Here is a 20,780-nt window from a genome sequence, read left to right on the forward strand (position 1 = left end):
TGCTTTAAATTATTCCTCAAATGGGAATAGGAGCCCAGGAAAACATGCTGAATACACTGTAATTTAAGTGTTGCTGTAACTTTGTATGAAATAACTTATTATATAAGTTATCTAAGTTATGGTATGAGTTTTATAAGTATAAATAAGCAGAAACCTTTTACTGAGAGGCAGTTTTATACCAGTCTGGATCTGGAAATTGCCTATTTTGGGCTCTACCATGTTCTGGTTGAAGAAACCCAAACCTCCACATCTGCATCAGCCTCTGTTCTTTCTGTAAATCAAACAGAGCTCACCAAGCCTGAGCACACGGCTCCATTGAATCCAAACCAGCCACCCAACAACACCTCCTCCGCATCTCAGATCTCACTTTATTTTGAGGTTTTTCTATTTAAAGCAGTCCTGTTTTGCTAACTGGGGACGCCTCGGCAAAGATGCAGCACGTTTTAGGCAGGGAGCTGGGGACTGTGGTGTGTGAGCAAAGCCCCTGCAGAGAATGAGCTGGCCCTGCAGTTATTTCCATTTCCCGAGCTCCAGGTGCTGGGATGGGGTCCATGAGCTCCCTGGGCCCTGCTCCTGGGCTGGCACCTCCTGCAGCAGGAATTCCTGCACGGTGTGTGACCCTTTTCTTGTCCTTCCTGCTCTATCCAAGGAAGTCTCCCATTGCTGGACACCTCCATGGAGTTGTCTCCTTCTTTTTGGCTCTGCCTCTCATTTTCGATGTGTTCTGGCTGAATCACCCAGTCTGGCAGGGGTTTCCAGAGCCCACAGCATCTGCCCCTGTGTCCCTGTCTCCTCTAGCCCTGGCTCTCTCCCTGCCGAGCTGGCTCTGTCCAGCACACTGGGCTTGCTGCCCTGCAGCGCTCCCCGCTGTGCCTTAGCTGTGCATTCCACCCTGCGGCTGCAGCCAGCCTGCCCTGCCCCAGCTGCCCAAGGAGCCTCCCCAGCGCCTGGAGCAGGTTCTGCAGGTGTGCGGTGCAGGGAAGGGAGGAGGCGGAGGGGCAGGAGCAGGGCTGGTCCCAGGGGCAGTCACAGCTCAGGGACTAGGCACAGATGGGTGGGAGCGGGAGAAGGGAAAGGAGAAAAAAAGCGGGGAATAGAGAGAAAGTGGGGAAATACAGAGAAAGGGTGAAAGGAGAGGCAGGAATAGGGAAAAGGGGGATAGAGGGAAGTGAGCAGAGGGTGGGGGGTAGAGAGGAAGAAGGAGGGAGGGGAGGGGGAGGGAAGAAGGGGAGGATGGAGAAGGGGAAGGAGGGATGAAGGGAGGGAGGGAGAGGTGGGCTGGCCCCGCCGGCGCCATGTGATGCCCTCTCCTCCCCGGGCTCTCCCGGCGCGGCGCGGAGCGGAGCATCCCCGGGGCCGCGGCCGCGTCCCGCCGCGGAGCAGCTCCCGCGGGGCCGGTGAGTGCCGGGACTGGCATGGGGAGGGCAAGGCTGGGGCTCCTTCCCGTGTCCGGGCCAGGCTGCCCCGGGAGCGGGGGGGGACGGTCCAGGAGGCGGCTTCGTGGGGGCTCCGAATCGGATGTAAAGCCTTGAAAGTTTAAAGGCGAGGGAAGAGGGATCAGGGTGCGGAGCCGCAGGGCTCAGGGCAGGTGTCCCTGTGCTTTCCGTATCCCCCCGGAGTGGGAACCGCCCCGGCAGCATCCGCCGCATCCCGGAGCGCAGCGAGCCCCGGCGGGCGCGGCCGGACCCGCTGAGGTGCCCGTGCGCCCTGCCCGGGGCTGGCACCGCTCGGCTGGCGGCGTTTGGCTTCGCCCCATTCCCGACGGAAGGACCCGAGCACGGGGAAGCCGGAAAATCCCGGCGCTGCTTCCCTGGGCTCCCCATCCCTGGGCTTCCCCCGCAGGCCGCTCTCCAGAGGCCATGAGAGCATCCCCGTCCTCAGCGGCGAGTTCGGAACGTCTCGCTGAGGAACGGATGTGTGCTTTTCCCAGGGAATATGACATCAGGCTGTGAATGTTTTCCAGTGTAGCAAACCCCTTGGAGAGGGGAGTGAGAATTGAGCGAGGCTATCTGAGAAAAACCTGACCTGCTTCTTAAGTGAAGTGAAGTGCCGGGGGTGAGGGGAAAGGCTGGATGGTGTGTTACCATATGAACAGGGAACGGGGACGTGGAGCCTGTCCGCACTCCACGAGCTCCTTATCCACAGCCCGGGGAAGGTGCTGAGATGTGAGATGAGATGTGAGATGAGATGTGGTGGTTCAGCCACCGCGGCGGGCAGGGAGGCTCTGACACGGCTTTGGGCTCCTGATTAATTGCCGGATGTTCGCGGAACTTCACCAGCCCCTGGGGCGGGATGCTCTTTGCAGCTTGGAGGGTTTGGGGCTTCCAGGCACGGAGCTGCCGGAGCTCCTCGGGGTGCCCGGGGAGCGGGTCTGAGCTCGGCAGCGCTGTCACCGCTGTGTCCCTGTGTCCCCCAAATCCCCCCGGGGGAGAGGAGCTCTCGTCGGAGCTGGTGGCTGCCTGCACGGTTCGGGTGAGCCTTTGGAAAGGGCAGCAAGAGCATTCCCTGAAAACAGCACAGCTTCAGCCAGAGCGCTGCAAAAGCTATTTCACCTAAAGAAAAGAATTTCTGCTGAGTTTCCCGCAGCAGCAGAGAGTGCTGGTGGCATGACCCAGGCTGGCAGCTTTGCTGGAGGAGTGTTCCTGTGTTTCCATCGCTGCTGCCCTTTGGTTTCACAAGTGCCTCGTGTCTGGGCTCCTTTCAGAGGCTCCTCTGCCACTGTTGGAGCAGCACATTTCAGTCTCTCATGTCGGGACCCACGTAAAAAGCCCAAGGGCAGGAGTCTGGCTCCCAGCAGCCCGTCCTGTGCCACCACACCTTGCCCCCAGGGTGTCCCCAGTGACATCCAGGGGACAGAAATGCCTCTGCGTGGGGGTTCCTCCGATCCCTTGCTGAATTCTTGTAGCTGTTGAATATATTCATTGAGCTGAATGAATTTCCACCTGGCAGCATCTATAGCGCAGCTTTTGCAGCTTCAGCTTTATTTATGGAGAGGGGAGGGAATATAAAATACAAAAGAGAAATAATGCACAATCCTGCAGAGATTTCAGTGGTATCAGTGAGCTGTGAGCTGTGCGAGGCTGGAGTGAGCACCAGGAGCTTTCCCTAGATCAGCTGGGAAGATTTAAACCCCTGAGTTTTAAACCCCTGGGTTTAATATGGCATTTTTAAAGTAACTTTTGACCTAGACCCCATCATCTAGTTATGTGGAGATCTTAATCTCACTGAAATTAAAGACAGTTTGGGTTCTAGGTGTGTTCTAGAAAGATGGTGTTAAAGTCACACTGATTTTTAAAGCTGTAGAGCCACAACTTCTAATATTTGTAGTAAAATATTTACTGGCAAAATGGAATTTGTGAAAGGACAGCACACATGCCTTCATCAGGCTCAGATGCTGGCCTGATGTCAGCAGTCACAGATGAGTGGAGTTTGTGTGGGGTTGTTTAGGAAGACAGGAATTACAGTTTTTCTTTTATTAATGAGAGAGATATTGCTTATTAGTGAAAACCCTTGCTAGAGCCATGTCAAGGCTGCACTGAGGGCATTATTGGAGCAGCACAGCAGCTGCATCCACTGACCCAGGAGAACTTGTGGAAAATTCATTTTCCCACGCAGTGCCCATCCAGTGCTTCCTGATGACATCCCCATTCTCAGGGAGCAGAGGCTCAGGTCTGCAGGGCAGGACCTGCCTCAAAGCCCTACAGGTGGCCCTGGCTCCCTCCCAGGAGACACAAAATGGTGATGGCAGAGGTTCCTTTTCCCTGCAGCAGCTCTGGCTGGGAATATCAGGTCGGGTGTAGGTGGCAGGAGAGGTGCTGCCGGGTGGGTGCAAAGGGAATGGGAGAGGGGCACAGGCAGAGATCAGGCACACACAGCCAGGTCAGGTTTCAGCTGGGAAGAGGTGCTGGCCTGGGGAAGGATGGAGAAGAGTGAGACCAAGCCCATTCCCTGCCTGTTCCCACAGACTTTCCCAGGATGTGGCTGCACTTCCCTGGCTGAGCAGGACAGGTGAGCCCATGGCCTCCTGACCAGCCTGTGGTGCCTGTGCCTGTTCTCAGGCTGCTCCACCTCATGTATGGCTTTTCCTGCCCTGTTTGCCCCGTTAAATACTGGAACTGGTAACAAATCTTGCTAAAATCTGAGTGGTAGAAAGTTTAGTGCCTCCAGTGATGTATAAATACATGTTATGTACATTAATATTACTAATTATGAAACCAAACAAGCTGCATAAAGAACTTTCCAATGTGAAAATGGGACCAAACTTTAGTGGCTGCTCAGCGTCAGAGCTGGGGAGTTGTGCATGAAGACATCAGCAGCAGCTTCCAAGGAGCTGTGTCCCAAAATGCCAGGGCAAAACCAGAGGGAGCAGCTGCTGGCCTCGGTCACTGGGTTGAGTGGCAGCCACGAGTGTCACCGGGTTGTGAAGTGTTTGCCAGAGGTGTGGCTGACACAGCCCCTGTGCACTTTCTGCCATCATTTCGCTGCTCAGAGGCTTTGCAGTGAGCTGGTTTCTAAGCAGGGAGGAGGGAATGCAGTCTCCTGGCTAAGGAGGCACTGCTCCCTGCATCCATCATCTTTAATCACGCCAGGGACGCAGGTCCTGCAGCCGTGGGCAGCGCGTGCTGCCTGCCCAATGTGCCACTTGTCTGCAGCCCTCAGTGCTCACAGAGCCCAGGGCCCTCGGGGGGTTCTGTCTTTCTCTCATTTGTCACTCTAAAAATGTTCATAAAGCCCCTCCAGCTGCCAGCACTGGTGAGAAGAGCGGGAGTGGAGGAAGAGCTGTGGCTTCCTGCCTCCCCAGCTCAGGTACCCACCGACACAGGGAGTGCAAGAGCTTTAATTAGCTCTTGATGCTATTTTTACCTCCTAGCAAGCTTAATTTAGCTCAAGCTGTCATGCACTGATTGTTAAGGGGAAAAGAAGGAACCGGGGGTGTTGGCCCCTCTCTGCTGAGCAGCCTCAGCTCCTGAGCTCGGGCTGTACCTGGGGCTTTTCTCAGACCTTCCACAGCAGGGAATGTTTATAGCCCAGAGACATTTCATGGACAGCCCTTGCAGTGCTTGCACTGAATTTGGGGGCTCTGCTCACACCCACTTCAGTTCAAAACAACATCAATATCTTACAGAGTGGGGCTGGAGTACTTCAGTCGTAACCTGCCTTGTGCTGGAACGACACAGAAACCTTGAAAAGCTGCAAGGAAGAGGATTATTCTCCCCTTTTTAATCTACAAGGCTCTTACAGAACTTCAGGCTGACTTGGATGATACTTGGAAGTGAACAAGGGTCAGCTTGTCAATAGCCCAGCAGAGCAGCCCAAGCTTGGTGCTGGGGTGAGTGGATGTGCACAGCTGAGCCAGCTGCTCTCCCTCATCCCTGGCTCTGTCCCTGTGCCAGCCGAGGAGAGCAGCAGGCAGCACGGTGCTGCAGCCTGAACAGGGTCACTGGATCGTTGGGGTACTGCAGTTCCTGCCTTTGGGATCTAAATGCCAGCCACAATGCACCTCAGGCAGAGGTTAATGGGCAGGCACGGCTCCCATGGCAGCGAGGTTTCTGCAGCTCCTCTAGCACAGTGCCCAGCTGGTTTGCTTTGCACCATTAGATATTTACCTCTTTCATTCTGCTTTTGTAGCTTTTTGTAGGGTATTGAAACTAGCAGTTGGGCTCAGGTCCCTGACTGTGAGCATTCTGACACACTGCAAGTAGGAGAATTCTGTGTCAGATTTGGTAGAGAGAGAGGGCTTTGGGAAGAGCTCTGCAAAGGGCAGGGCTCAGCTATTGTTAGGGTTGTAAACTTTGAACAGATATATTTAGGTTAGGCCTGGAGAGCTGGACCAGGGTGTGTGGGCAATATTGCAAGCTCAGAGCTTTAGCTCCTGTTTCCCTCTCAAGAAATGCACTTTGTGTAATGCTTTTCTACAGCACCCCAGGGCAGGAGCTGCCAGCACGTGGATGCAGAGACCTGCCTGCCATCTGCCTGTCCCTGTGCCCCTGCACCCTGCAGCCCTCCTGTGGGTCAGTCAGAGGGGGAGAGCTGAGGCTGTGCCCTCCCTTCAGGTCCTGCCTGTTCCCAAAGCCATCCCACTCCCAGCTCCTCCCAGACCATCCAGCAGCTGAAGCCTCCAGTGGGGACCCTCATCCTTGCAGCTGATCTGCCAGGACTGCTCTTCCCACCTTCAGCCCCATCACACCTTCTCCACTTGCCAAAGCATCGCTTCAGCTGGGGCTAACAGAGGTAAGAGCCTGAAACTCCAGGGAAAAAGGAGACACGTGGGTGGGATGGGTTCTATAAAAGTTTTGTGGGGGATATCTGTGGATCCAGAAGGACCATGTGAATGAGACTGGCTGTACACACACGGGCTGTGCCAGCAGCCTGGGAAGCAGGACCATCAGGGCTGCTTGGTGGATGATTTTATTTGTGGAAGCTGCTGGGTTCATCCCAAGCCATTAGTGTGAAAGAACTGGAGCAGTGCCATCACTCCAGCGAGTGCAGCAGCGTGGCAGAGGTGCCCAGTTTGGGAAAGGGTCTGCTTTGAGGGCTGGGGTGGGAAATAAATCTCAGTAACTTCTCCTTCGACCTCGGGAATATAATTTGATCTCCTTGTATTTGGTGCTGGAGCTGAGGTGGGCTGAGTTATCAGTAACAGCCCTCTGCAAACCTGACCCAGGCAAAAGGGCAGGTTTTGAGCAGTCCACAGCAAAAAGGCTGGTGTGAGATAAAGAAAGAGAGGGAAGTGGGTCAGCCTTGGAGATTCACGTTATGGTGCTTTCTATACAGCATTTCCATCACACTTGCACTGCCATAGCCAGATTTTTACACCAAACTGCAAAAAATAACTCTGGCAAGAAATGAAGCACAGGAAGTGCTAGGGAAAAGAGGACTTCACAGAAAAATTATGTAAGTCAAATTTAAGAGAGACAATCCCAAGTAATCTCATTACCAAAATCAGTTAGTGGTGAGCCTTGCAGTGTGTGATCTCACATGTGGTTTCTTACTGATTATTTATCAGGTGCTCCTGGTGTGTGATGACAAGCACAAAATTAATAGGTTTGCTGTTGCTGTGGCTCAGTCTGGGATTAAATAACTCATAACCAGCCTTCTTTTTATTCATTTATTTATTTTTAAAGCCTCCCTGGAGAGCCTGTGTGCCCATTGATCCAGGCTGCCGTGTCTGTGCGTCGGTAATGGCAGCGCCGCGCTGCTGCTCCCAGCTGAGGGGAAGCTTTCAAGCCCAGTATTGATCCTTTTGAAGTTTGTTTGCTCATAGTCACAGTTACAAGCCCTTGTTCAAACTGCCATGAGATGGGCTGTTTTATTTCTTCATATCAGGCTAAACCTCCTCCACATCAAAAAGATTTATTTCTGCACTTAATTTTTCCAACACGAATTTTTGGTCTCAGACATCGAGCTGACATTTCTGTGTGACACTAATGCAGCTCTTAAAGCTGCCCTGATGTATTTCAGTCTCCCCATGTACCAGGAGAGGTAGTGGGTGCCAGCAGCCCAGGACAGGGCACCTGAACCCCGTGGGCCAGCTCCAACCCATATCCTATTTGGCAGTTTCCTTCTCGAGGAAAAGCAGGAGACACTGCTTTCCTCTGCAGCCATCTGCTCTCTTCAGCTATTGTATGGAAGCAGAGCAGCCCCTGCTCCTCTCCTGCCTGCAGCACACCTTTTCCAAGCTTCAGGAGGGACTGTTTCTTCCCAGGCGGTAATTCCAAAACCAGAACTACCTTTCCCAGCTGCCCAGTTTCCCAGGTCAGGTTTGTGGAGCTGCTTCTCCTGTGATCCCAGATGGAGCTGTGGGTGCTGTCCTCACCATCTCCTCCTCTTCCTCTCCTCAGCTGTGGTTAAAGTCAGCTCCCTGTGTGTTCCTCTGCCTTCTCTGCCAACCCAAAGAGCACCAGTTCAGCTGCCCTCGGGCTGCATCCTTCACACCATTTTGTGACTGAAGAATTTGCAGCCTTTGGGTGCTCCATGAGCTCGGTGGGATCATTCTATTCCACCAGGGTTATTAATGGCCAAATCAGCCTTTTCAGGCTCTGCCCCCAAGGGAGCCAGGGTGAGCTGTGCTGTCTGAAGGAGGGTGACAGTGCAGCGGTGGCCTGGGCACAGTCCTGCCTGCCTAAGCACTGCCAGCTCTGAGAAGTTTTACCCTGAAAGAGCTGCTCTCCTTGACCTATTTTTTTTTTTTTTCCACACATCCATGGCCTGCGTTGTGTCCTGAGGAAGGGATCACACTACTCAAAGGCCCTTTATTTTTAGCCAGCCCAATTTCTTCTTGCAGCTTAGTGGGATCTGGTCTTTTCAGTTCAGCTCCATCACTGCTCACGATCTCCAGCATTTGATTGCTCCTACCCAGGTCCTGATGCTCTTTGTACATCCATTGTTCACTCAGAGGGTTTCCTACTCCCCTTTCACTGGCTTCATTCCTTCTCCTTTATGTTCTGCTCAGCCTCTCCCACTGCTCCAGATCCATGGCTGAATCTCTGATTTCCCGTGGCCCTTGGCTTACAGCATGGACCAGGTATTCACAGCCACAGGCCACCAGGCTTGTCCTGGACCTCAGCACCCCTCCACAAACAAACCCTTCCCTCCTGTCTGCTCTGATAACCTTGGAAGTGTTTCTCTTCCTCCCAAATGTCAGGAAATTGGAAATGATGTCACATAAAAATCAATGGCTTGGCCCTGCTCCTTCTGCCTGTACCCAGGGCAGGAGGGAGCTGCTGTTTTCTGGTGAACCCAGAGCAGTGATTTATTGAGGTTGACCCATCCTGTCCAGGCAGCTCACCAGTGATATATTCATTTTTCTCAGCCCACCCACACAGCCCAGAGCAGTGGCTGGTGCTTGGCATTAGGCCACAGATGTGGGCTCAGAAATCTGCCCAGAATATTTCCTTTCTGTGACTGTGGAGCATCAGGTGAGGACTTACCCCAAATCTGGGTGAACTGCGTTAGAAACAAAGCCAGTGGTCATTTCATTTCCCAAAGGATTCAGGCCCAGCAAGGGCCATGTGCTGTTTCCATCAGCAACTGTTGCTCCAAGGCAAGGAGAAATTCATTACAAAGACTGCAGATTATGTTGCAGACTGCCTTTATTTTTCCCTGGACTACTACCAGGATGCACAGTGTGATGGAAGGAGCAGGAGCAGTTCTAAGGTTCTATTTCCTGGAAATCGTTGGGGCTCTATTCATTTAATTTAAAATCCAACTCCTGTTGGAAACCAAACAGCCATAAGAAGCATAACACAATTGATAAAGGTCACTGTGGATTAAATCCTTCCTGATAATCATGCCAGCTCCTGTTCTTGTCCTTGAAAACCCTTTCACTTGGGAGCCCTGTGAATCCTCCAGGCGCTGGACCTGGGGAAGGTTTGTTTCAGGCAGATATTCTGCACCACCCCTACCCCTGTTCCCCATCACATCAGGTTGAATTCTATGTGCCAGCGAGGCAGAAATAGGCACCAGTCTCTAACCCATCCATGATTTCATTAAATTGAAGTGTGAGAGGGAAAAGAATGAGGCAATTGAGAGGTGCAGCTCTGACGCCCGGCTCCTGTCCCTGCTGCTCACATCACACCAACAGAAATGAGCCCAAATGAGTCTATTTTCCAGTGCCTGATGTTGGTGGACAGCAAATCACAGGAAATACTTCATTATTCCCATCTAAGTGTCTTTATCTGGACCATCACATACTCTTTACTATGATTTCTGGCTTGTTATTAGCTAAAATGTGCAGGGAGGATGATTGTTGATGATACATGAGCCAAGAATAGATTCCAGTTCCTTCTACCATTTTGGTACCAAAATGCCAAGAGGGATGAGACACCGTGTAGTAAATGCTGTTCATTTTGAGGCAGCAGCTAGAAAATATGGCTCTGGCTGAGCTAGGGAGAAGAATGGATGAGCCAGAGGATCTGTGTTTTGGCTGTTTGATTGCTGAATCCTATGGGAATCCATAGAGATGGGAAATGGCTTCTTCCCTGGGAAATGGCAGGTGCAGGGCTGATGTGCTTCTCTGCCCCATAGCCACCATAGGAGGCTCCTAATTCTTCAGGGGAAAAAAAATCTGAGCATCCTCTCAGCACTTGGCTCCTTGCTCCCCTAGCAGGGAGGTATTTCTCCTGGGAGCACATCCTACTTTCCTCGAGCTGAGGGAAGCATTAAATAACATTGAAAATGAGGCTGGTTAGCAAAGCCAAAGGTGGAGGGAAAGCTTGCAGGAGTGTGAGCTGGAGCACTTTCTTGGGCCGTCTGGAGACAGCAATCCCCTTCCTGTAGGTTGGAACCTTCTGGGAAAAGGCACAGTGTGAACGTAGGAAGAGCCAAATCTTTAATTTCATATGGAAGGGAATTGTCAAAGCTGTTGCAGCGCTTGAGGGTGCGAGTACATCTGCTTCCTACCAAGATGTACTTGCCTGCTTTGGACTCAGGGTCAGATCCCACAATTAAAGACTCTCTGCCTTTCTCTGTCTTTCACTCAAGAATTTGATACTCTTCCAGCACCATTCCCTGCTTTTCTCTCATATTGATGCCCTGAGCAGTGAGCTGGAGGGGCACACAGACCTTGGATGTGGCATCTGTTCAGGAAATGCCTTTCTTTGGACTCCACAGTAACTACAAGTTTCTTTCATGTTAATCTAAATGAAACTGCTGCAAGCACAACCCAGGATGGGTGTGGGGAGCTGGTGCTGTGGATTTGTGAGACAGAAATGCTGAGGATGAGCACTGCAAGAGCTCAGATCTCCCCAGAGCGCTGGAGGAGCAAGAAACCCCTCTCAGCATCACCTACTCACCTTCACCATGAGGGAATTATGGCACAACATTATCCTTGGAGGCTTTCAGGTGTAAAAGTACAAGCTGTGTACTTTTTGGCATCTCTGAGAGTCTGTGTAAGCGAGGGAGAATTAATCTATTTGCATCGGAGGCACTGGTGAAAAACACCCTCCTCCAGTCTGGCCGTGATGGAACAGAGAGTTGTCATCTCCTGGTCCAGGCAGGATTTGTGTCTCCTGATTTAATCACTAAACCCCCACCTTTAGTGCAGTGATAATAGCAACAGGACTTCTCCCCAAGGAGTCTGTTCACCAAGGGAGCACAGTGCAGTTCTAAGGGGAGTCCAAGGAAGATGCAACCTGCTTTAAAAGTCAGTACCTTTTGTTGTCTAGCTGGATTTAGATTTTTTTCCTTATTTCTTGCAGTGCTGAATAGCAGCAAAATGGGCCTTGGAAAATATACATGACATGACACTTATTTGTGATTCATTCTGCCTTTATAGCAGCAGTCAGTAGCACTATCTGCCTCCTTGCTACTCCACACAAGACCATCTCTCAAACGCATCTTTTTCCTTTGTGCTCTTATTCCTTTAATCTTGTGTTGCTGTGGGTTCCCCCCACCCCTTCCCCCCATACCAATTTCACTTTTTCTCCCCTGCACCATGAACTCTTATTTCTGGTTCTATTTTATCAGTCTGCAGGGCACCATAGGAACTGCTAATTTGCCCGAAGTAGCAAATGTGCAATAAAATAATAATAATTTAAAAATATGCTATACATAAGTGACATGGGGATGGGGGAAGCTTTTCCTTTAAGGTTTGCCCTGGACCTGGCTGCAGCTCTCTGTCCCCATTTCCCTGCCTCCCTCCAGAGCACAAGGCAGGTTTGGAGAAGGGAGGGTAGTGGCAGTTCTGGCAAGAGCAATACAACAACAAAAAAAGCAGATTATTGTGTCATGCCACTCTACTTCAAGTTGTTTGATGATGTCATAAATGCAGCATGGCATTTGCAAAATTAGCATGATCTCCTAATTGGTAGATCTACCATGGAAGTGGAAAAGTGTCAGTGTTGGAGGGGAGTGGGATGGTGATGGGAGCTGCTCAGGGCTGGGCTTGGCCCAGCAGTTATGAGCAGCTTTGTTAATCCCTGATTGTGGTGTCCACGATCATCAGCAGCCCCTGTGCCAGGGTCTGCAGCGCTTGATAAGGCTCTGCAGGGAGATAAGATGCTGCCTCCATCCTTGGGGGGATCAGGGCCAGCTCTGGCTGGAGCAGCAGGAATTCACCTGCAGCAAATCCAACTTCCATTCCTGTCCGTGCTGTGCCATTCCCATTCCCATCTATGCTGTGCCATTTCCCTATCCCATCCGTGCTGTGCCATTCCCATTCCCATCTGTGCTGTGCCATTCCCATTTCCCATTCCCATCCATGCTGTGCCATCGCCATCCCATCTCGGCGCAGGGCAGCAGCCGGCTGGGATTTGGCTCAAGCCCTGGTCTGTCAGTGATGCCCTGGTCTGTCTGTCAGTGGTGCCCTGGTCTGTCAGTGATGCCCTGGTCTGTCTGTCACTGATGCCCTGCTCTGTCACTGATGCCCTGCTCTGTCAGTGATGCCCTGGTCTGTCAGTGGTGCCCTGCTCTGTCAGTGATGCCCTGGTCTGTCAGTGATGCCCTGCTCTGTCAGTGACTGTTCTGTTGGCTCCTTTGGGTTCAGCTTTGGCCGCTCCTCCCGTGCCGCCGCGGTGCCGCCGATGCTGTTGGCGATGAGCGCCTGCAGCAGGAAGGCGCTGACCCTGCTCAGCAGCGTGTTCGCCGTCTGCGGCCTCGGCCTCCTGGGCATCTCCGTCAGCACCGACTACTGGCTCTACCTGGAGGAGGGCATCGTCCAGCCCCAGAACCAGACGGCTGAGATCAAGCTCTCGCTGCACTCGGGGCTCTGGAGGGTCTGCTTTCTGGCAGGTAGGCTCTCCTGGCCAAAAACATCCCCTTGGTTTGTTGTGTGTCGCTGCCACCCGGCAGGAAAGGGCCAAGAATAATGGGATTTTTAGAGGCTCTGCCCATCCCTGCTTCTGAACTCAGGCACAACCTTTGGCAAGCAATGTCATCTGTTCATGCTTGACTTTAACAGCCCAAAGCATAAATCTGCCTTTGCACACAGGCTTTGGTGAGTTTGCTGCTGCCCTGCCAGACCCCCTGCCCTGTTCCAGAGCTGCAGCCACGACGCCTTGGGCAGCAGCTAAAAACTTTCCATTTCATCCCTACAAAATTCAGATTCAGGTCAGCAGGACCATTCCCTCTGCCTGTGCCAAGTTTGATGAAGTAACTTGGCTGCAGGGACAGAGTTGAATAGAACCCAAGGGAACAGGAATCTCAAAGTGACCAACCTGAAATGTCACAAAGTTTCAGCTGCTTTGGAAAAGTCAGGGGAGAAGTGAGGAGCTCTGACATGGCCCCTGGCTTCAGAGGTTACATTTTTGTCCGTGTCTGCCGCAGGTGAGGAGCGTGGCCGGTGCTTCACCATCGAATACGTCATGCCCATGAACATCCAGCTGACGTCTGAATCCACAATCAATGTCCTGAGTAAGTGGTTTGGTGGGGTTCCACCCTTTACATCCTGCAAATCACCGGGTCCCAAGCACTAGGGATCCTCCCCAAGAAATCCCCTTTGTGTCCTTGCCAAAGAAGCTCTGAGTTCCTCGACAGTGCTGCCACACAATGATGCAACTAAATTTTTTATTATGGGACCGGCCCAGAGTGCTTGTAAGCTTTTGGGGACATCCCTTTCTAATGGCAGGATGGCCATGGAGGCTCTGAGCTGTGCAGTTTCCTGTCACTGGCTATTTAGCACTAATGTTTATCAAAGTGTTTGGCTTTTTAGTCTCCTCTCCGTAATTTGCAGCTGTTTTGCAATTTGCAATTTTACACATTATATAGCAGGATGAAATGAGGATGGAGTGTCACAGCTCTCACGATGAATTCTGCAGTCATTTCTGAATTAATAAACAGAAGTGTTTTGCAAACACTTATGCAGTGAAGCTAGAGAAAAAATCAGGTTCTGATGGTTTCCTATGCAACACTTCACACAGGAACCCTCAGAAATGCAAACATCAGCAGAGTCACCACCATGGAGGTAGGACACTGGCACAGGTTGCCCAGAGAGTCTGTGGATGCTCCATCCCTAAAAATGTTCAAGGCCAGGCTGGATGGAGCCTGGAGCAACCTGGAATAGTCCTCTGCCATGGCAGAGAGATGGAACATAAGGTCTCTTCCAACTCAAACCATACAGTGATTCCATAAATCTATGTTTTACCCAGCTCATTACCAAGGAGAGAAATTCAGACACAACATGGTCTGAGCAGGAGGGTTGGAGCCCTCTCACCCAGCAAAGCACATTTCTCACACTGTTTAGGGAATATTAAGCTGTTCTCACTTCCCTCTGCTCCTCTCTCAACAGAGATGATCCGCTCTGCCACCCCCTTCCCTCTGGTCAGCCTCTTCTTCATGTTCATCGGCTTCATCCTGAGCAACATCGGCCACATCCGGCCTCACAGGACCATCCTCGCCTTCGTCTCGGGGATATTCTTCATCCTCTCAGGTGAGTTCTGCAAGCCAGGTTTTCTCCTGACAGCCTTTGATCATGGAGCACGTTTGCTTTGGTAGCTGCTGCCGCTCTCCTAACCTGCCCTGGTGGCTCCTTGTCAGACTCATCACTCCCAGCTCAGTCCCACAGCCTGATCAGACCTCGTGGGATGGATGCAGAGCTCTGTGGAAATGTGGGGAAAGGCCCCCCAGCCCGTGCAGGAGCAGGTGCTGGGGGAGAGGACGCTTCTCATGGCACATCAGTCGCAGGAGATATCTGAAACTTCAAACTGCTCAGTTGGGTTGTGTCTACATGAGAAAAGTGAATGTTTTATTCATGGTGTTGTGCAAGTGCTAAACGAATACCTGTGACAGCTGAGCTTTGAAGCATCTCCTACTGGAGCCAGATCTCTTCCCCCAGTGCTCACAGATTTCCCTGAGCAGGGAATGTTTGACTGGAATGAGAGGAGTGTCCTGGGTTGGAGCAGCAGGAGGGCAGATCCTTTTCCCAGTTATTACAAGCACACTCCCAAGATTTTTACTTTCCCCCAAAGCCAGGCCTTCAGGAAGGTGCTTCTTCAGCAGCTTTGTCCTGAAGCATTTCTGGTTCTCCTTCTCCAGGTCTGTCACTGGTGGTGGGGCTGGTCCTCTACATATCCAGCATTAACGATGAGATGCTCAACAGGACCAAGGACTCGGAGTCATTCTTCAATTACAAATATGGGTGGTCCTTTGCCTTCTCTGCCATCTCGTTCCTTCTCACAGAGGTACCCACGCCCTGTAACAAGTGTATCCCATTCCCAGGGGTGGGCAGACTGAGGCTGTTGGCAAAAAGGGGGCTCAAACAGGGTTTAAGGGAGGGCTGTGAGGGTAGGGGGGTAATGTATAATGTGAAGGGGACATGTGAGGGGGACAATCCCAACCTGATTTGGTCCCAGTGTGATGCCAGGCACAAAAAGAGAGCTGTGGCTGTGCACAGAGCCAAGGCACGGGGCAGGGAGGTGACGGTGCTCGGGTGCTTTTGAGCATCAGCACAGCACAAAAAGTTGATTTCTGTGCTGTCCTGTTGGGGTGGTGGTGCAGCCGCAGGCGGGGAGGGCCTCAGGCCGTGTCTCTGTCCCACAGAGTGCCGGGGTGATGTCTGTCTACCTGTTCATGAAGCGCTACACGGCCGAGGACCTCTACAGACCCCACCCTGGCTTCTACCGGCCCCGCCTGAGCAACTGCTCCGACTACTCGGGGCAGTTCCTGCACCCGGACGCGTGGGCGCGGGGCCGCAGCCCCTCGGACATCTCCAGCGAGGCGTCCCTGCAGATGAACAGTAACTACCCAGCCCTGCTCAAGTGCCCCGACTACGACCAGATGTCCTCGTCCCCGTGCTGAGCCCCGCGGCCCCGCGCCCGCTCCGCTGGTCGCCGCGCCCCAACTCCGTTTGTCCTTTTTTCAGGCCACTCTTTCTGGCCAATTCTCTATTTATAGGAGCGTAAATATAACCAGAGAGATTGGTTATATAACCAATAGTGTAACCTAGAGAATTGGGATGTTTCCCTTTCTTTGTTTTTTGGGTTGTTTTATTCCTCCCTGCATAACTAAGAATCTCTCCAAAGTCCTCCTCTCTCAGCTCATCCCGCTGAGCAAACAGCAGTTCTGCCTGGGGGATAAATCCAGGGCTGAACTCGACAGCAGGAAAAAGAAAATAGAGTAGAACTAAGGAAAAATAAAAGGTGTATTTTTTTGGTGTAGGTAGGTAGACTGATTAAGTTTGTGCATTCGACTGTATCATTGAATTCTATATTTACTGGTCTGAGCACCAGCAGGCATAAAAGATTTGTGTAACTTTCCAAGAAACAACCAGCATTAGAAAAATATAGATTTTGTCTTGACTTTGTCTTGACTGAACACTTACTGGTTGGTATCTCTCACTGCTGGATATCACTTCCAGCCAGGCTGGAATGGGAAATAGCCATCCTTCCATGAGACCTCAGCAGGCTTGGACACCAGCAGGTTGTTGCTCCTCTATGGCCACTTGCAAACTGTTGCTTAAATATCCCATGTTAGACTGGAGGCACTCTGGGGAGCCGGGCTGGAGGGATGGCTCCAAATTTCATCTAAATTTCCTCTGCTGTCCTATAGACAGGAAGCCTGAAGCATAAATGGGAGAATTTCAGTGCAGCATCAGGTGGAAAACAACCTAAACCTTTCCCATGGGAAACATACATGCAGGATTTAGAGGAAACAAGTTATTTCAGTGAGAGGCAAGAGCCCAAACTTGTGTAAAGTGATGTAGCTGAGATCATTGATACAAGTCCACTGCAACAAAGTAGTTGGCTTATTTTACATTTTGGCAAAAAAATGGTATTTTCACTGTTGGGGTTTTTTTTCTTTTTTTTTTTTTTTTTTTTGCTTGTTTGTTTGGGGTTTTTTGGGTTTGGTTTTTTTGTTTATGTTGTTTTGTGTGTGTGTGTGTGTGTGTTTATTTTGAGGTTTTAAGTTTGAAAATTTCATTTGATGCTTTGGCATTTTGGCCTTAGCCAGCTGTCAGGGGTAAACACCACTGCCACTAATGGGAAACAAAGGGCAGGGAAGGAAAAGGCTGTGATCCCTCTAGTGAGCCCCAGCTTGTCACCTTGCAGGAGAAAGAGCTTTGCCCAAATTTTATTTCTGTTCTTTTTATTTTAAACCTTTCTGAAAATTTCTGTTCTGCAAAACAAAACTGTCTGGGCATTCTTGGTATATTTGAGCTTGTTTTGTCTTACCATTAATTAAAAGAAATAGAAGATATGCAGTTTTAACCTCATTTGTAGCACACTGCAAATGAATGTTGGGCCTCTTAGTTGTTATTATTTAATATTATTGTTTATTATTTGCTATTAAATATTTATTATTTAGAAACTCCTCCAAAGCAGGGGCCAAGTCCTGGTGCAGCATCACTGTTTGCATCCATTACAACACCCGTCCCACAGGACATCACTGCAGGAGTGTATCCAGCCAGATCTGGAACAGGATTGCTCCTCTCCACTTCCTCCAGAGAAGCAAGTCATGCATATTTAGTGTATATCTGGGTAGATTCCTAATTTGCAAATGTTTAAAATCAGGGCATCTTTTTGTAGACACAGTTCTATTCACCCTCAGTTTCTGTATGACCCTCAAGAATTTTTGTGCTCTCACTTAAGCCCCAGTTTTTAAGTGCTACGTGACAGATTGGCTGCTGGGCAGGTTCAAGCACTAAAGCACAATGCAGCCTCACCCTCCAGGAACAAATCTGCTGGTCCTCAACTGCCCCCAGCCTGACAAACCATCACTTTTCCATCAGGATCCCCACATTTGGTGTGAATTTGGCTCCAAAAAACCACTGGAGTTCACAAGCAATCGTTTTGAGTTTCCCAGGGGCTGATCTGGTTTGCTGGGCTTGGTGCTGGTGAATTTTGGTGGCTCAAAGGCTGTTGCCTTTGCATGTTACTTTTGATGGATGCTGATATTCTCAGTCCTTGGGAGGGAGATGTTCAGGATCACCAAAACTGCTGATGGCCAGAGCTACAAAGGCTCTCCCATGGCCACGTTCCTCACACTGGGGAGTCATCCTGTGCAGCATCATGAGATGTCCCTGTCCCCAAGTGGAATTTTCCTTTGCACTGATTAAATACAGAATTATTCATTTTATAAATTTAAATGTTTGCCTACACAAGTAGAAGAAATTAGAAGAATTTCATGCCTTCCTCAAGGCCCCAGAAGGTTTAGCAGAGTCTAGGGGCAAATTAGAAAAGTAATTATTTTAATTCATTAGTGAGATTCTCATCATGTGGCTGCATTTGTGAGCCTGGAAGTTCACACATTCACCCAGTGAGCACAAGTGCAGGACTGCCAGAAAAAAAATCTGTTAAAATAAATGTTTGCTGTTGGTTCAGTACATGTATATTTTAGGTAGGATAATGTGGTGTTTGCAAAGCACAGGCAGCAATGGTTGTGCCTCTGGGTGCTGCTCTGTCCCTCCCAAAGTGCCTGCTGTGGCAGCAGCTCTGGCTGTGGATGGCTGTGGGTCTCCTAATGCAGTTATCACACCTCAGTGGGCTGTGGAGAGACTTTTCCAGAGCTTTGGGTCCTCAGAGCCGTGTCTGGGCAAGGGGCTGGGGTGAGCCCAGCCACCCTGCCAGGCTCACCTGCCCCAAGAACCACCCTGGAGCTGCAGCTCCCCAAAATAAATGCTTAGTAAATGCATGCAGCACCCCCTTCGGACACCAATTAATCATTTTATCACCTCTTCTAATTACCTGGCATGGTTTTACCCCACCTCCTCCCTTCTTGAGGAACAGCACTCAGTCCCCTCCTTCAGTCTCTCTCCCACCCACTTCAGTCATGCCCTCTGGCTGTGTTCTGTGTCTCTTTCTTTGACTGCAATAAATAAAAAGTGGCTTTTGAGGGTAAACTACCAATTAAATTAAAAGTTTTACCCCATAAGTCCTTAAATTCACCCAATGGGATGAGCCAAGCCTCCCCCAGGCCCGTGGGAAGGTGACTGCTGTCTGACACTGCACAGAAAATGGTTTGTACTGAGAAGCACAAAAATCTTGTTTTGCATGAATGACTAATTGGTGTCAGAGTCTTCATGCACAGGGCTGCAGCTCCTTGAACTGCAGCAGCAGAACGAGTTACTGGGAGAAGGGTTAAATAAAGCCTGACCCTGCTGCAGTTCCCTGCTCCAGCTGCTGCTCAGGCCTGCAGCAGGTGGAGGGTTTTCTGTCCCTGCCATCAGCAGGGACACAGGCACACACCTCCATCCCACAGCCTGGGGGTCCTGTGGGACCTGGGGATGGATGGATGGATGGATGGATGGATGGATGGATGGATGGATGGATGATGGATGGATGGATGGATGGATGGATGGATGGATGGATGGATGGATGGATGGATGATGGAGGGATGGATGGATGGATGGATGGATGGATGGATGGATGGAGGGATGGATGATGGATGGATGGATGGATGGATGGATGGATGGATGGAGGGATGGATGATGGATGGATGAGGGATGGATGGATGGATGGATGGATGGATGGATGGATGGATGGATGGAGGGATGGATGGATGGATGGATGGATGATGGATGGATGAGGGATGGATGGATGGATGGATGGATGGATGGATGGATGGACAGATGGAGGGATGGATGATGGATGGATGGATGCTGACTGAGGGAATGGCACTTGGGAGGTGAGTGAACCCCCAGCTCAGGGGAGGCTGCCTAGGGAGTTGGATGCTCTGAGATCTCAGGGGACTCCCAGGAGCCACACTGCCCCTTTGTGTCTGGGGTTTTTTAATCAAATCCCTTTTCTGTAAGCCCAAAGAGGCATTTTGTGGCCTGTATCTCTGGGACATGAAAGCTCATGTGCCAGCATCCCCAGACTCTCCTCACTCCCCCTTTACACCTCAACATTCCCATGGCCCCAGGTGTGATAGGGCCCTGGGGGAACCATTTTCCCATTAGTAGTGTCCTGACAACCCTCACTGGATCAAGAGCTTCATTAAAGACCAATCACGAGCAGTAATGAAGTAGCCAGGAACAACAAGGCTGTGCTGGGTCTTGTTCTCCTTCAGCTGCTGCTGGAGCATCTTGAGGCTCCAGAGTCCTTTCTTGCACACTTAAAGAACCATTATTAAATACATAAATTCACAAATAGGTGTAGATCTCCTGCCCTCCAGTGCTGCTCCCCTTGCAGCTGCGGTGGCAGTGGGCACGAGGAGCCACTGGTAAGGTTCAGGTGGGGCAGGAGATGCTGTGAGGCAGTAACCCCCCCATTCCAGGCAAGGATGCAGACCAAGAGCCCTGCTGAAGCTGCTGCTGTGGTGAGATGAGGCAGATGTTTTGAGGCAGGCTGGTGCTGCCCTTGCCCAGAAGGGGCCATGGAGATGTTGGTCAGGTAGGCAGAGGGAGAGCAAATCCTTCTGCTGGGGAAGCCCAAGAAGAACTTTGCTGTTGCATCATCTGGACAGAGGGTGAAAGACCTGTGCCCTTTATCAGCTTCAAGCAGACAAGACTCAAAGGTATTTTTTAGGGTGCTTTCCCTAAAACATGCCACTGTGGCAGGCTCAGGAGCTGACTTGGTGTACACAGCACGGGGGTTTCTAGCTCACAGTGCTCTGCTCTCAAGTCCTTGCATTGCATTATTAATACTATTCATCAAGGCTGTGTATTCATTTTCCCAAATGTGAGTTGGCCCCATGGGCTATTCAAGGTGTGCTAAGAAATTAAATAGCCTTATTCTTCCCTGCTGATAGCTTGTTAGCTGTGCAGAGCTGGTGTGCCTGTGCTGGGGATGCTGTGTGAGCAGGCAGAATATCCACCTGAGTAAATACTCCTCCACTAATGAGAAGTAGCTGAGAGATATTTATTTTCTTCTTCTTCTTCCTTCCTCGTGGGATTTATTTATTTACTT

The 20,780-nt window shown here is 50.8% G+C and overlaps 1 protein-coding gene across 2 annotated transcripts; it reads left to right on the forward strand.

Moving 5' to 3' along the window:
- Nucleotides 1-1,264: 1,264 nt before the first annotated feature.
- On the forward strand, nt 1,265-17,130 carry CACNG5 (calcium voltage-gated channel auxiliary subunit gamma 5). Of its 2 annotated transcripts, none has more exons than XM_012578449.5 (7): nt 1,265-1,397; nt 5,919-6,231; nt 12,485-12,729; nt 13,264-13,350; nt 14,225-14,365; nt 14,971-15,116; nt 15,475-17,130. In XM_012578449.5, the coding sequence occupies exons 3-7, from the start codon at nt 12,522-12,524 to the stop codon at nt 15,730-15,732; spliced, it is 840 nt and encodes a 279-aa protein (XP_012433903.1). In that variant the 5' UTR covers nt 1,265-1,397; nt 5,919-6,231; nt 12,485-12,521; the 3' UTR covers nt 15,733-17,130. The 2 variants fall into 2 exon arrangements, with proteins under 2 accessions (XP_012433903.1, XP_030143347.1); XM_030287487.4 differs by having other exon boundaries at nt 6,054-6,231.
- Nucleotides 17,131-20,780: the final 3,650 nt, after the last annotated feature.

Source organism: Taeniopygia guttata, chromosome 18, assembly GCF_048771995.1.
Source record: "Taeniopygia guttata chromosome 18, bTaeGut7.mat, whole genome shotgun sequence".
Classification (NCBI taxonomy): domain Eukaryota; kingdom Metazoa; phylum Chordata; class Aves; order Passeriformes; family Estrildidae; genus Taeniopygia; species Taeniopygia guttata.